This window comes from Gavialis gangeticus, unplaced genomic scaffold, assembly GCF_001723915.1.
Source record: "Gavialis gangeticus isolate Ggan-Ray unplaced genomic scaffold, GavGan_comp1, whole genome shotgun sequence".
Classification (NCBI taxonomy): Eukaryota; Metazoa; Chordata; order Crocodylia; family Gavialidae; genus Gavialis; species Gavialis gangeticus.
Window position 1 is genome coordinate 6,331,648 of NW_017729027.1, and position 16,310 is coordinate 6,347,957.

At 41.1% G+C, this 16,310-nt stretch overlaps 1 protein-coding gene across 17 annotated transcripts in view; it reads left to right on the top strand.

Annotated features, from left to right (window-relative positions):
* SNAP91 (synaptosome associated protein 91) overlaps nucleotides 1-16,310 on the top strand; it is a 182,792-nt gene that overhangs the window by 74,410 nt on the left and 92,072 nt on the right. For 11 of the 17 annotated variants that reach the window (XM_019520405.1, XM_019520408.1, XM_019520411.1 and 8 more), the window contains 4 exons: nucleotides 2,485-2,526; nucleotides 8,565-8,648; nucleotides 9,628-9,698; nucleotides 11,083-11,088. In XM_019520405.1, coding sequence (XP_019375950.1) covers nucleotides 2,485-2,526; nucleotides 8,565-8,648; nucleotides 9,628-9,698; nucleotides 11,083-11,088 — 203 coding nt within the window. The remainder of the gene's footprint in view (nucleotides 1-2,484; nucleotides 2,527-8,564; nucleotides 8,649-9,627; nucleotides 9,699-11,082; nucleotides 11,089-16,310) is intronic. The other 6 variants (XM_019520410.1, XM_019520415.1, XM_019520412.1 and 3 more) reach the window with 2 other exon arrangements.

The following is a 16,310-nucleotide window of genomic DNA, read 5'->3' on the forward strand; positions in this document are numbered from 1 at the left end:
GAGCGCTCATAAAGCCATGCCAAGGGCCCTGCAATAACCCCTGCTAGCTCCCTCAACACCCTGGGGTGGAGAGCATCTGGACCCACTGATCTGAACACGTCCAGCCCCTCCAGAAGCTCTCTAACCCGGTCCTCCCCAACCTGAGGTCTGGAGGCATTCCCTTCGAGTTCGTCTTGCATCATAGCGGGGAAGTTCCAGTCCCTGCACAAGAAAATGGAGGTGAAGAATTGGTTAAAGAGGTCTGCTTTCTCCTCTGGCGCAACCACCAGATTGCCCAGAGGATCTTGCAGGGGCCCCACATTTCCTGGTGCTTTCTTCATCCTTCCTATATATTTGAAAGGACTTTTTGTTATCTTTGATTTTGGACGCTAGTCCTAGCTCTATGTCTGCCTTAGCTTTCCTGACAGCCCTCCTACAGGCCTGAGCAGAGGAGGTATACTCCTCTTTGGAGGTACCTTTTAACTTCATGCAGACTGTTGCATTTCTCTCTGCATATTGGCTCTGCTTATTAACAGATAGGCAGGCATTCTCCATCCTATCTCCAGGTGGTTAGGACATTTTCTCCTGGCTGCAGAAGAGAAGGATTTGACTTGGCTTTCATCAGATGTGTAACAATATGGCTGGGTTCCTTGGGAAGCAGCAACTTGCAGTTGTCTGCACACCAGTGGCACAATTGTGCAGCGGTAGTTGCAGCCTTCTTTCTGCCCCTCAAAGTCAGTGCCCAGGACACCTACCCCAGTCACCCACCCTAGTTATCCTGCTGCTTCTGGTATAGCCACTCAAGTATGTACTGCTAGTTGATGTGACTTTGAATGGAAGCCTGGAGAGGGTATAGAACTGAGAACTGGAAAATACTGTTTATAGAGATACAATGCAGTTCTCTGTGGTGGCAGATGACAGAACAAGGAGCAATGGTCTCAAGTTGCAACACAGGAAGTTTAGGTTGGATATTAGCAAAAACTTTCTTAGTAGGAAGGTGGTGAAGCAATGGAACGGGTTACTTAGAGAAGTGGTGGAATCTCCATCTTTGGAGGCTTTTAAGGCTCGGCTCAACAGCCCTGGCTGGAATGATCTAGTTGGGGATGGTCCTTCTTTGAGCAGGAGGTTGGACTAGATGATTTCCAGAGGTCTCTTCCAACCCTGATTTTTCTATGGTTTTATGATACCTGCAGATAAGCTTGTAGTGCAAGGGTGTTTAGGAGCAGACAAGTAAGCATGACAGTCCATAGTAAAAACCTCCTGCTACATGCACTGGTTTTTTGGGTTTTTTTTTAAAAGCTCTTGTAATCTTTCTTTTAAGTAGTGGGTTTAGGAAGGGAGATGATATTTGTCAGACCAAGCAAGTAGCTTCAAATATCTTGAAAAACCTCACCCTCAAAACAATGAGCAGATGTTTTAAAAACTAAGCCAAAGGTTGTTGGCAACAAGATCACAGGAATAAGATGCTAGCAGTTATTGAATATTCACTCTTGCTCTCATTCGTGTGCTACATTTGTGACTCTGTGAACGGGTTAATCACATCATAAATAGTAACCCACCCACATCTTAAAATCAATTTTAGGGTGTGATAATACAATTAGTGAATAAAGTTGATACACAAAATGCACAACAACTTTGTGGCATGTATCTAAGCCTTAAGTTGAATGTGTGGCCAACTGAGACTAGCCCCTGACAGATCCTGATGCCCAGCTTCATGTCAAGTTCCAGCATGAGACAGCCCAAGGGCCAGGGACACAGCTGTCCCAGGGTTCCTGTGCACCAGGATCTTTAGAACTCAGTTTGCTACCCAGATAAGTGGCACACAGGGTTTTAACTCTGCCCCAGGGGCATGGGGTCCCCAGGATTGGACTGCAGCAACCTGATCCCAGGATTTCCATGCCCCACAAGTCAGAGCTGAACCTTCAGTTGGGATTTTGATGACTTTTCAGATTCTGGTTTGAACCCTAGTCCCAACAAACAAAGTTAATTGTCAGCACCTGGATTTTAACTTGCTGGTACAGGGAGAGCCCATAATCATGATCTCAGGCTTCCCCTGTGCTGATAAGCAAGGTGTGATAGGAACCTAATCCTCAATCCAGGAATTGCATGTCCTGCCCCATGCACATGCCAAAAGGCTGGGAAGTAGGAAAATAGGAAGATCTCTGATAAGCTAAAGAGGCTTAACCTATGCAGGACCTCCTTCACTACTTCTGTAAAACCTTTAAGATCTGCATTCAGTTAGCCCCTGTGTGGCTCCTACTCCAGCTAGCTAACACAGCTCTCTTGGACTCCTTTCTTTGTGAAAGGAGTGCTGCAGTATTTTGAGGATGGTGGAATAATTTCTGTAAATAGACTAAACTCTTCATAACTTAAAAATAAAATTTTCTCATGGGCAATATAGCTGAAAAAGAAACTTGTGATTTTAGTAACATCTATATGTCTGTTGAGATGTATGAATATTGGCTTCTCAAATCTATTTTTAACTTTTTTTTCTTTTATCCACAGCAAATTGGAATCGACAAAGGGGATATTCCTGATCTCACGCAAGTAAGTTTTCTTGCATGTTGCTTTTAAACTCCTGTAGTGAGGACTAAACTAAAACAGCACCAGACAGAAGTCTGATAGTTCACAGGCAACCTTGTAGTGTAAACCCCTTGAAATGTTTTTTCAAATGCAAAAAGAAGGAACTTACAGTCTATCAACCTCTTTGGCAGACTGATCTTAGCCTGTCACTTGATCCCAGTAGACCAATTTCATCACGATTCATGGACTTAAAAGTAGTCATTAGATAACAAAAAAGTGCTCCCCATTTTTCTTTCTTTTGCAAGTGTAAATAGAGTCCAGAAGCTGTGATCATAATTACAGTATGTACATTTAGCCCTAAACAGCTTTTGTTTTCTGTCTATTACAAAATAATCACCTCTAACAGTTTTGGTCCAGAAATGCAGAAAAGATTAGGGCTGCTATAATGATACATAAGGGTATGTTAAAAGTAACTGTTATCATATCTCTAGTCTGACTAAAAGCAGCAAGTTTTTATTTTTTTCCCCTTCCTTTCTTTAATACTAATGGTTAGGTGGCCCAAATGCTTTTGGTGGGGCTAACCACCTTACAATAACTGGAAAAGTTATTGTGCCATTTTAAAGATATTTAATAGTATCACTAAATATTTTCAGCTTTTTTTTTTTGACTGCCTTTTTTGTGTTGAGCTTTACATGTAACTTTCGTTATTGAAAATAGAACAGTTGAATACCATCTTTTAGATTTCCAATTTAATATTGCCCTTTGTCAAGTGGCATAAAGTTGACCAAACTCAGTGGCAATTAAATATTTATATGGATACAAAAAGACTTGCTAATACATTGTGAGGAACAACATATTCCTATCGTCTGCAAGCAATTATTTATAATTGGGTCTTCAGCAGAATACAGTTTGGGTTTTTTTTATTTATTCCAGTTAGTTTACTAGGTAAAACTCTGTTTAGATTCATACTGTATTAAATGTCTTGCTCTTGAATTAGCCTTTTTTATGGCAGGAGCCTAAGCTGAGCTATGGCTGCTAGAGTTCATTGGAAGCCCCAGCATTGAAGAGCACTCATTTTGAATATGTTCCTCAGTGTCGTTAAGCTTCTGAAGCCTTCTAGAAAGCCAAGACTGTGTGAACACCTTGTCCAGGAGCACTGAACATGCAGAGCCAAAGTTGTAAAAAGGCAGCATGCCACATCTCGACCATCTCTAACAAAGTGCAGGCCGTAAGTCAGGGTTACCCATTCATCTTTTGCCTGACATCTGGTTCCAAAGATGTTTAAGTTGAGTACATGGGCACAGAGACTGTCAGTTGCACTAGCATAGCAGGAGGAAACTCTTGAGAGAGCACCTGGCCAATGTCCCTCCCTATGATAACAGAAACCTTTATCAACCCCTTGCACAGACTGCAGAGTTTGCTATTCCTAAACAATCCCAGCCAGATTCCTGGCCAGCCTCTCTTCTTGCAAACCTTTGGTGAAGAAGATTCTAAAACTTGTTCCATTGTTCTCTTAGTCTAGTTGGGAAATGTGTGTGTGTGGTTTTTTTTGTTTGTTTTTCTGTTTTGTTTTGTTTTTTTGTTTTTGTTTTTTTTAAACGAGCCTGAAATACTTTTTCTGTAATACAAACGCTCATTATCACACTTTCCCTTTTTCCCATGGGAGAATGAGACAGTTTTTTCTCCCCATCCTGTTCCATCTCCTTTTCTATAAAGCAAACTATCTCTCTGTTTCTTTTTATTCTGCCCCCTCCCTCCTCCAGTCTATCATGGCTTGCATTACAACCCCTTATCTCTGTTTTACCTCTGGAATCACACCAGTTTCTATAATCTTTCTTAAAATATGGCTTTAACTGGATAGCTGCAGACACGTTGGAGCCAAGTAGTAGTAATATCACCTCCCATGACTCACATACAGTACTTCTATTAGTGTTACCCAAAGTTGTCATGAGGTAAGCAAGTGCATGAAGCAGCAAAGTTATGTGGAATTTGTGATCCATTATACCTCTTGATCCTTTTCAGAAGCACTACTGCAAAGCCAGCTATTCCCCCCCATTCTGAATTAGTGCATTTGCCTTTTTCTTTCGTGTGTTGAAATTTAATTTATTTTTATTCTTCGATAATTCTGATTTCTATCAGGATGCCTTCAGAATTTAATCCTGCCCTCCAAAATCTTCACAATCCCTCCTAGTTTCATGTCTAGTCAGTATGCTTTCTATCCCTGCACCTAAGTCATTTAATAAAGTGTTAAAAAGAACTGAATCCAGAACAGACCTTATATAACCCTGCTTACAAGTCTGACATCAGTCCACTTAATAGTTTGCTTGTGATTATTCAACTACTTTATATATTCCTATAATCAGAGGTGACCTGAGCAGGGTGCACGGCCTGGGCCAAGTCAGCCCATGCAGGGCCCTGGACCTGAAGAAGCTGCCACCACCATTGGCAGCAGTGGTAGTGGCAGGAGAGGGGTGGGTAGCAAGTGGCTGGATGCAGAGCCACTGCTCCACCCAGCTCTGTGTCACTGCTGCTCCATGGGGTCCCCCAAAGAGTTGGGCCCAGGGCAGTCTCCCTGATTGCCCCCCCCCACCTCCCCAGAATGGCCCCACCTATAATAGTCATTCTCTTAAGATGGAATAATGTAGGACTGTCAGAACTCTTACTAAAGACTAAGTTTATTTTTATGTCTACTGTATCTCCTTATCCACCAAATCAGCTACCTAACTAGATTCATTAACAGCTCATGATAAACCAGTTTTTTCACCTCCATGTTGGCTGGTGATGATCACTTCAGGTATTTACAAATGAATCTTAGTTTTCTGTAATAACTCTTCACTGATATCAAAGGTAGGCTGACTGGTCTAAACTATGTAGGCCCTCCTCTTTTTCCTGCTTAAAATAAGGGCCTTACTAACCCTTTACAATCCTTTGGGACTTCTTACTTGAGGATTTAGGGACACTGGGAATAAATATTTGCTGAGTTTTATTGTTTTTTTAGCAACCCTAGGATTAATGAAGTCACTCTGACTCATTCATTGTCACTTGTATGCTCACATTACTAACCACCATTCAGCTTGGTATTTGTTTCTAGAATTGGAAAGCATCAATCCTCAGAGTTAACTCTTTCTGTAGCTTGGTTTTAGCTTTTTAATCACTTGGGTTCATAAAGAAGTCACTGGAAATTTGAAATGGGTATCTTTAGCTGCTAGGGAATTTGAGTGTTACTTGTTGGACAACTAATAATGCAGTGCTTCTTGGCTGGAGGGGGACCGCTAAGGAAGACTTGAGTGGTGGTGGGGGAGGGAAGGGACCCTATTACCAAGGTTCCACCAAAGATGAATCTCACTGTGACAAACCTGTCTGCAGGGTACCCCCTGAGTTTTGAGTTTCTCTTCACTGTCCCATTGCTTGTACCAAGGAACAGATTGAGGTTTATCCTGGGATACCTTCTTATCCCCACAAGCCTGCACTCCACTCCCTTTTACTTGGCCTCATGGCTGGAGCAGGGGAATTTCTGCAAGTTACAAGTGGCTTCCCTTTGGGTTTAAAAAAAAAAAAAAAATAGGTCCCCTTGTTAGCTTGAAATACCATTTGCCCAGAGATGTCTCTTTTTTTGATTGCCTGTAGTAAAGAGTTAAAACAGCAGAAGGCTTTTATATATAGGAGAAAATAATTATACAAAAGAAACTGTCCATAAGTTTGAAAACAAAACAAAAAGACAAATTTAGCCTCTCATCTGACTACTGCCTAGTTCTTCAGAGAGACCTGCCATTACTTTCAGAGGTTAGCCTTCCTGCTGATCCTACCAGCCCTGACTGATGGGGACCTGGACTCTAAAGCCTGTGGGTAGCCTGAAGACATCTCACAGATGGCCCTTAAAATACCTCCAAGCCAGCCCCCACCCTCCCCATTCATCATGGTTCTACTTCCTCACAGGATTCTCCAGATCTTTCTTGCCTCTTCATGGTACCTGGAGCACCTTTCTGCTGTTGTGCAATTTTTTCCCCATTGCAAGTATAACTTGCATACCTATCCCACTAGTGACCCCTTCTGTCTGTGATTGGGAGTGGGAATTGCCCTTGTCCCAGAGCACAATGGCAAAAGATACTTAACAGTTTTGCCTATTACCTTTTCCTTAACTGTGCTTTCCTTGGCTCTTTTTACTAAACCATGTCCAAAACCACATCAAAAAGTATATACAGGCAGCATAATGTAATCTGTGCGGTGATAAGTGACAGAAATAGATACAGTATAACATTGGCTTTTCAGTGAGACCAAACATGCCATATCAGTACAGCAAACACAAGAACATCTACCTGATGCTCCATGAACATCCCCCGATCCCCAAGATTTGGTGGGGTTTATTATGCTCACTATTCAGTAACCAAGGTAGCTTTTGGATATATTTTTAACCGCCTTAAGAGTTCCTAAATAGTAAGTGAGTGTTGGTAGGATGCTGCTAGACCTTTATTGTCAACACATTTTCAATGTGAGAGTAAAATCCTTCTGAAATCTTGGAACTCCTACAGAAATAGGTTCAGGACTAAAATAGTCTGCTCTGGCTAGATAAATACTTTCTTGTTTAGCTTTTAAAAAGCTAGTGCAGTACATATACTGTGGATTGTATATTGGCAAGTTTAAATTCTCATAAAGATAATCTAATAGATAGAAAATAGAAATAGAAAATGTCTGTAGATAGAAAATGGAAATGTTACTGAGAGCATAGATAAGTAAAAACTGGGTGTAGCCACACACATGCTTTACTGTGGAATAGACTAATTAGCTCTGCAGTAAAGTGTCATAGTCTACATGTGTGCTGGTATTAGAGTGAGGTACATTAATTAACTCCACTGTAAGATAATACTATTGGGGACAGTACGATCTTATGGTGGAGTCCTTAGATGTGTAGTCTATGCCAGGAACTGGCTGGGGCATGAGGGTGCTAAAGTGTGGGGGCTGCTTGCCGGCTAGCTCTGCACTGTAGTACCCTCATGCCCCAGCACCACCTAATGCCACCACCTGGAGCCTAGGGATGATCCCCCAGGTCCCCTGCCAGCCCAGGGCTGCTCTGCCTTGTCTCTAACTGCTGCAGTCCTGGGCAAATATATAAACGCTGCATCCAGGAGAAGCTGACTCCAGTGCAAACTGTACCGTAGCTTTTCATTAGATTAGTCGCTCATGTAGATGCACCCACTGTGCCACAAAATCTACGATGCCCCCTCACTGTTCTCCATGGCCATAAAATTTATTGCTGTGTACCACCAATGAATAACTTAGACAAAAACAAATATGTAAAGCTTAAGTCCTTTTTGCTTTTTAGCAAACCTTTATGGAGAGGGGAAGGAGGTTGGGGGTGGTGCAGGTAATAGTGTGTGGTTGAAGCCCAGAAGTTGCTAGTTCAAGGCCAAAGCAGAAGCACTCATGGTGCAGCCCTGTCAGATTTTAGTGAATCTGTGAATTCTGCTAAATACCTTGTCACAAAGACATGATCAGGAAGGAGGGAAGCCTTAAATTTTTGAGAGGTCCTGTATTCTCACTACTGGTAAGTTCTAGGAACTGTATTCCTTTAATGAGGTTATATATGAGAGCATGGGTGAGTATGGGGAAAATATACATGCAACATTAAATGTTTGAATACCTCTAAAGTATCACTCAACTTACTTGTGTTTGAATATTAAACTCAATGACTGATTTTAATGGGAAAGTGATGTAAAGCCAAATGCTTCATGTTTTGTATTCTATATTGGAGTTACGTTGCGTAATTTTTAAAGAACTCTAAATACCAACTTTTATATACTGGCTAGATTGTTATAACAGGAATTTTATTATGTAATAATTCATGTATCTTAAGTTACCTACTAAATTTCCCACTTTAGATTGGTGATGCAATGTAAACATGTCCTGAATTTTTTTTTAGTTGGACACTCCAGAGTTGCTCAGTAAATATGCATATATTGGCAATAGCCGTTCAGTTTTGGTGTCAAGCATGACAAATTGACTTTGATATTTGATGTGTGTACTTACTGTAAGATTAAAGACATTATTTATGAAAAACACCATAGGTATTGCTGTCAAGAGTTCTGGTTGATCTGAAAGACACTGATAATGAAAATTCCCCTTTTAAAGACTGTACCATTGATGAACCGGTAACTCGAATAAAATACTGTTGTTCTTTACTATTGTAGCTTTAAAGGGTTTCCTCTTTGCTTGTTGATCTTATGAAAATCTACTTTTCTGGGCACCATTTTTTAATACTGGTGTACCTAAGGATGGTGTCACTTGTTTGTTTTTTTTTTTCTTTCTCTCTCTACATTTAACCACCATTGTAACAACAGCAAGTGCATACCTAGGGATTTTACCTGGCTACAAAAATATTTTTTTTCTTTTCTACCCTTCCCCCAATCAAACAGTTTACCAAAAAAAAGCATAATTTTGTTTCCAAAGATCTGTAGCTGCCTAACTTCAGCTAATTTAAATTTGACTTATTTTATTTACTTTTTTACTAATTTAGGAGCAGTCAAGAACTGTAAAACCTAATGATTTTACATGAAAGTGGTCAGATTTTAAAAAGAGTATTTTAAAAATATAATGAAGCCAGAATGTTTCTCAATTTACACTTTCTTTTTGTTTATCAATTAATATTGCAACTTGAGCAATTAGTCACAAATGAAGATGGAATGATTTAGCTAAAAGCTAATGTGACCAGGAACTCAAATGAATAAGAGTTCGCACTGTGAGAGGTTGTTTAGTTTGTTTTGTTTTAGTTTTTAAAATGTAACCTCTGGATGCCTGTGCTGCTGTTTAATGTCAAAAACGCACGGTCTCAAAGCATGATGAGCATACTCTTCAACTAAGAGTGCTACCTAGTAAAAAAAAAAAAAGATGGCTGTAATTTTTGTGAGTATGTACTTCAGTAATTCAAACAAAATTGCTTTCTTGCATTGATTTATTTCTAGCATGGAAATGCACTTTCTTTTACACAAGGGTGTGGATTCATAAGCATGCAGATAATTGGTTAATAATAGTTCAGGGAAGAAATTAAAATGATTTTATAACCTTAAGGATCCAATCATGTCATGCATCTAAAAAGAAAATGTACACCATGGTTTCTCTTTCTATTTCAAGGCTCCCAGCAGTCTCATGGAGACTCTCGAGCAACATCTAAACTCCTTGGAAGGAAAAAAACCTGGCAATAGGTATGCACAAAAAACAGTGTGGTCTTTACACAAAACACAGTTTACCAAGCCAAAAGTAAGACTGATCACAAGCCCAGCCAGCATCTAGTTCTTTCCTCTTTTTACCCCTCCATGCAAGAGCAAGTGGGATAGAGCTAACACTTGCTCCTATCTTCAAGAGCACCACTAGAACATTGGTTTTCTTTAATTCCCCTGGGTACTAGAGAGAATTTAAATGTGGTAACTCTGGAAGAGTACTGAAAAGGGAAATAGTCTGTGTTTTTATGAGGATAGGGTAGGTAATCTCTAAATTGGACCTTTGGGAGACTGGCAGGATTTCTTTCTGCTTATCTCTGTACATGTTATCATTGTTAGATCAAGATAGACATGGCATAAATTGAAGAAACAATGCTGAGGTTCCACAACGTATAGTACTTAGGCCCCTGGCAGACAGTCAGTTAAAGGAGTGATGGGATCTGACCTGTGATCCCAACAATCATGCCTTTTGCCATGCTTATACATGCATGGCAAGAGGCACAATTTTGGAATGGGGGATCAGATCCCAATCATGCCATATTGCTGTTGCAGAGGGAGCCCAAGATCATGATCCCAGGCTCCCCCTGCATCAGCAAAAAAGCGAGCCAGTCAGCTGATTGGGGCTCCTAGCCTCCAGGATGCATTGGAGTCAAGGGCTCTGGTATGATTCTGAGACTAGGAGCCCAATTAGCTGATCAACCCTGCTTACACCTTCAATGTGTATGGTGGCATTCAGCCACAAAATTGCTATACATACTTTTGGCTAATAACTTTGTGTCTTATTCCCTGTTTTATCACACCATTAATTGCTTGAACATGTGGCTGGGTTACTAAGTGCAATGTCTGCCAGGGGCCTTGGTTTACTTTCCTTTACATTTTGCTGACCATGCAAACAATAACTTTCATCCTTTGTTTTTAAGATCCTGTGACTAATGCTTGCAAATATAATTCTGCTTTGACATTGGCCAATCAAATATAATTGGAGACATTACTTTGTCATTATTATATTTACATTTTCATCATAGAAGTAGCATCCATGATGAAGTCCTTTTTAGCCAGCATCATAGTTCCCTTAACATCTCTTTGTTTACAGGATCAGCTTAAATGTTGTAATTTTGTTTTTGTGGGGCGGTTAAAAAATGAAGCCATTTATATACACACATCAAAAGGTAGTAGAATTAAATTAACTGTTTTTGCTTTGCTGTTGGGAGGAGGGACTTATTTCAGGGAAGAATAAGTTATAATGGTTTTATTGCCCCTAACTAGATGTCTACTTTGTCTGTTTTATTTTTTGAGATTTAAAATTGAACTACAGTTAACATGCTTTATCTCTGTCTTTGTATGTCTGTGGCTTGCTTTGCAATTTTAGTGAAGGGTAAGTGTATACCTACATCTCTTGCATATTGTTTTGCATACATACATGAAGTCCTTATTGAGGTGGTCTATTTCTAATTCATCTTTTTTTCCTCACTTCTACCTAACACCTTTTATAGTTCCAGTTTTTTAATATTCTCCCTTCCTCTTCCCCCAATACTTTGTTGATCAGTTTCAAAACTGTGACTCCTAGGCAGAGATGTGGGTTTTCTGGAAAACGTTGAGTTGGAAAATTTTCCAATGCCCTAAATAGAGCGTGATCTGACTTAGCATGTTTATTTGACTTTTATTCAGTAAACACAACCAAAAAAAAGTAGCCCCGTGTTAATTTCATGTCCCAATAGCTACAAGTATTTGAAATTTAAATATTTGGGGGGGGAAATTAAATACAGTACACTTAATGTGGTTTAAATGTTATATTCAAAGCTTTGTGGAAAGAAATTATTTTATTGGAATAGTTGTAAAAATGAAAAGACAATACACAATAGCATGTACTTCCCTTGCATTGTTTGTTTAAATTTTAAGAAAAATTACAAAGGCGCTGAAAATCGTTGACACTAATTTTAGCACACCCAAAACTGTGTGTGATATGCTGTGCTTGTCCACTCATCTGCTTCAACAGTTTAACTCTCTTTCACTGAGGTCATTGAAACTGGAGGTGCCACACTGTCACTAGCTGTAGAATCGCTTGCACTACTTATTAGTTCCATTTCAGAATCGGATTGAGGCAAATCTGATTCACGACTACTTGAACCACATTCTCTTTCCCTAAAGTATGATTTTACCAATGAGTCTATGGGCAAGGGCAACTTATCACACTGCATCTTCTTCACTAATTGTGCTTCTGACTGATTCTCCAGAAGCAAGAGATTTTGAGAAATGGAAGCCTCTCCTCATAGGGCCTGCCCTGCTGTCCCCTGATCATGCGAGTTGCCCTCCTCTGGACCCTCTCAATGCTGTCCACATCCCTCTTGAAGTGCAGCGCCCAGAACTGGACGCAGTACTCCAACAGCAGCCTGACCAGTGCAGCACAGGGGGGGAGGATCACCTCTTTTGACCTGCTTGAAATGCATCTGTGGATGCACGACAAGGTGCGGTTGGCTTTCCTGACTGCCTCCCCACACTGCCGGCCCATGTTCATCTTGGAGTCAGTGATGACTCCAAGATCCTTTTCCATCTCCGTGCTGACGAGAGGGGAGTTCCCTAACCTGTAGGTATGGTGCCAGTTGTTCCTCCCCAGGTGCATCACCTTGCACTTGTCTGTGTTGAAACCCATCCTATTCTCATCCACCCACCCTTGTAACCTGTCTAGGTCAGATTGTAGCCTGTTGCTTCCTTCTAGTGTGCCCACGTCCCCCCACATCTTAGTGTCATCAGCAAATTTGAACAGGGTGCTTTTTACCCCCTCGTCCAAATCACCGATGAAGATGTTGAACAGCGCAGGCCCGAGGACCGAGCCCTGCGGAACCCCACTGCCCACGTTCTTCCAAGTTGAGAAGGACCCATCCACTACCACCCTCTGGGTGCGGCCCTCCAGCCAGTTGGCGACCCATTTGACTGTGTGGGTGTCTACGCCACAGCCCCCCAGTTTCTTAATGAGAACGGGGTGAGAGACAGTGTCAAAAGCCTTCCGGAAGTCCAGGAAGACTATGTCCACTGCTACCCCTGCATCTAATGATCTGGTGATCTGATCGTAAAAGGCCACCAGGTTGGTCTGACAGGACCTGCCACTGATGAACCCATGTTGGTTGCCCCTAAGCATGCAGTCCCCTGCTGGCCCCTCCTGGATGTGTGCCAGAATTATTTTCTCGAACAGCTTGCCTAGGATCGAGGTAAGACTAACTGGCCTATAGTTTCCCGGGTCCTCCTTCCTCCCTTTTTTGAAGATGGGAACCACGTTGGCCCTCTTCCAGTCCTCCGGTACCTCTCCAGAGCACCACGAGTGCTCGTAAAGCCGTGCCAGGGGACTTGCAATGACCTCAGCCAGTTCCTTTAGAACTCTAGGGTGGAGATCATCCGGACCGGCTGACTTGAAAACGTCCAGCCCCTCCAGAAGCTCCCTAACTAAATCCTTGCTAACCCTTGGCCCAGGTGTGCCTCCCCCGGGGCCCGAGGGGGGCCCAGCAGGGAGGTGGCTGTTCTGGTCCCTACTTAGGAAGACGGAGGCAAAGAAACCGTTAAACACGTTAGCTTTGTCGTCTGGTGTGACGACCAAATTTCCCAACACGTCCTGCAAGGGCCCCACATTACCCGGGACCTTCTTTTTACCCCCTATGTATTTAAAAAAGGACTTTTTATTGTTCTTAATCTGGGAAGCCAGTCCCAGTTCCATCTCTGCCTTGGCCTTCCTAAGAGACCCATTAAAATGGGGTCTCTTAATGGGTCTCAGTGGGGAGACCCGTTAAAAAGTCTGACTCGATTCAGAAGGCAGGCTCTCGGAAAACAAACTGAGAAGGAGCAGGGGAAGACTGCTCTGATATTGATATCTGTATCTGGCCAGTGACTGATCTTTCCCTGAGTTCCCTTCCAAACACAGTCCTCTGGGGGAGGGACACAGAAACAACATATAAGGCCGTGTGTGAAGTGATCTGTGCCTTTTGTGAGCTGTCTGTCTTGGGCCAGCAGCATCTGAAAGTCTCTGACTTGCTGTCTAGTCTCTTGGTAGCTACCTAGTCTCTCTTCTGTGTTTTCCCTGACAGTGGGTCATCACTGTGCAGGAAAACACAACACATTACAGACATATACACATTTTGCAGCACGCCAAATATTATGAAGTATGCTGGAAAGGCAGGTGCCAGGTCTTCTGGCAGGAGAGAGAGAGGGGGCAGAGGGAGAACTGCAAGTTCACTTCCTCCCCGCCCCCAACCTTCTTTCCTGGCAGCAATGAGTCTGCTATTGCTAGTGGGAGCAAGGAGGTGGGTGCAGTGTCTGCACCACCACCACTAACCAACCAGCAGCATGACATTTTCCACCCCAATTTCAGTTCCCAACATGAGTCTTTCAGTACCTTGAATTTCACTGTAATGATGCCCCACACTAGGTTTTGGTTTTTTTTTTTCCTGATTAGGCATGATTATGACTACTTCAAAGCAAAAGCACTAAAAAAACTAACAGATCTTAAGCAAATATTTGCAACTTCCCCAACTCAAGAAAAGAACTGTGACGCTGCTCTGTGTGTTTGCTAAACTAAAAGTGAAACAAAAATTAATCACAGTTTGTTTGTTTTTTTTAGTTTTGATTTTGCTTTCACTTGCAGTCTGAGATGAAATAAGAATTTTAGCTTTGGTTTTGATTTGACCTTCACAGCCAATTAGGTGAATTCATAACTAGATTTTTGGTTTGGATTATTATGTGAATGTATTTACCCTCCTGGTTACAAATCTAAAACATATATGTACTCTGTCATGCACTTTCTAGGGATAATTACCTGAAAAACATTAATTATAACTTTGAAACCACTAAGCTTGCCTAATATTGTATTGGCAATATAATATTCATTGTATTGTATTCATTCTTACTAATGAATTTTATGAAGAAATACATTTTTAGAAATGGGAAAATAAAGCACTAGAAAATTTCCTGAAAATGTTCCACCCCACATCTCTGATCCTAGGAGTTGAGTTGGGTTGAAAGCTACTTTCTACTTTCAACTAGAAACTGAAGTTAAAAATATGAACCAAACTTAAGAAATAACTAAATTCCTATTGTTAAGCAAATGTGAAGTTAGAGCACTAAATGATTAACTCCTGCATTTAGTGACACAACAGGAAGAAGAATACTGAGAGCCTTAATGTCTCAACAAGTGTTGTTGTGTCTGTAGATTTTTAGTTTTGTTTTAGTTTTGAACTGTTAAAAAAGACTACTTTTGTGATATGCCTTAAGTGTTTGCATGGTGCATGGTACCTCCACAAGCTTAAGGCTAGGTGCCTGAAGTATGAATTTCCTTATCTTTTGCCTATCCAAACTTTAACTGAATTTTCTATGACCTTTTTTTGTGGTTGTTTTAAGATGATACAAAAATCTTGTGAAGATTTTACACTTAGTCACTGATATGTACGCTACACAGCTATTAGGGCTGTGTGAAATTTTACCATCTATTTTGTTTTGATGCTGTTTCGACCCGTTTTGAGGTCGAAACAATGAAATTGAAACAAACGAAAGGCTTCAAAACAGCCTCGAAATGAAACGAGGGCAGTCAAAACATTTCAAAAGTTTCAAAACATTTTGAGTTTCGAAGCTGGGCTTGCTTGCAGCTAAAGAGAAACTGAGAGGGAGGGGAAGTACTGCTCTGATATTGACTGTGTAGCTGGCCAATGACTGTGATCCTTCCCTGAGGTCCCTTTCAATCCCAGTGCTCTAGCAGAGGGACAGAAAAACAGCATAAAAAACAATGTTTGAACTGAGCTTTCTCTGCTTTCACACTTAAGTGACAAAAGTTTTGCTCTGAACAGTTTGAGATGCAGTTTCCTGGGAACCCCTGTACCCATCTCCTTGAAACTTGGCAGGCTTCATGGCCTCAGCAGGGGCTATCATACCTATATTTCTTACCTGAATCAGACAAGAAATGACAAAATTATAGACAGTTTCATGCTTCCCCATTATAGCCTATGGGTGAAATGTTGAAACAGCACTGAAACAGCAAAAGTTTCAACAAGACTAAACAAAACAGTGCTTTTGAAACTAAACAAAACTCTAAACGAAACATTGTCCCATCAAAATGAAACGGTGCTGTTTCGCACAGCACCATCTTGAAAAGAAAGCTGTAAATAATTATTTTCTTGAAATAATGCATCTGCCAGAAGCGAAAGCAATACATGATCTTGGATGTGCATCCTTTAACACTCCCAGAACTAGCTGTTGTAGTCCCCTGAGCCAAACCTGTAGTCTTCCTATTCCAGTCCTTTCCAGCTGTCAGCAGGGAGGACAGGCAGGTGGAAGGACATGGTCTGAGAGCCACATAACCCAGCAGTTCCTGGCTTTCATATTGGTTCAATAAGACCATAGGCAGACATACAAGTTGTTGCCTTATTACTGTATCAAGTACAACTTGTTTATATTCAAAGACTTGGCTTTATTATGTCAGGTGCCATAAGATTTGGTTTCATTCTGTGAAATATCAGTGTAGGTTTAGATTCTAAACTTTAGAACCATACTATATGAAACTTCAGGAGGCTTGAGTCTTTACCAACAAAAAAAAAAAAAAAAAAAGGAAAAGTATGTTTT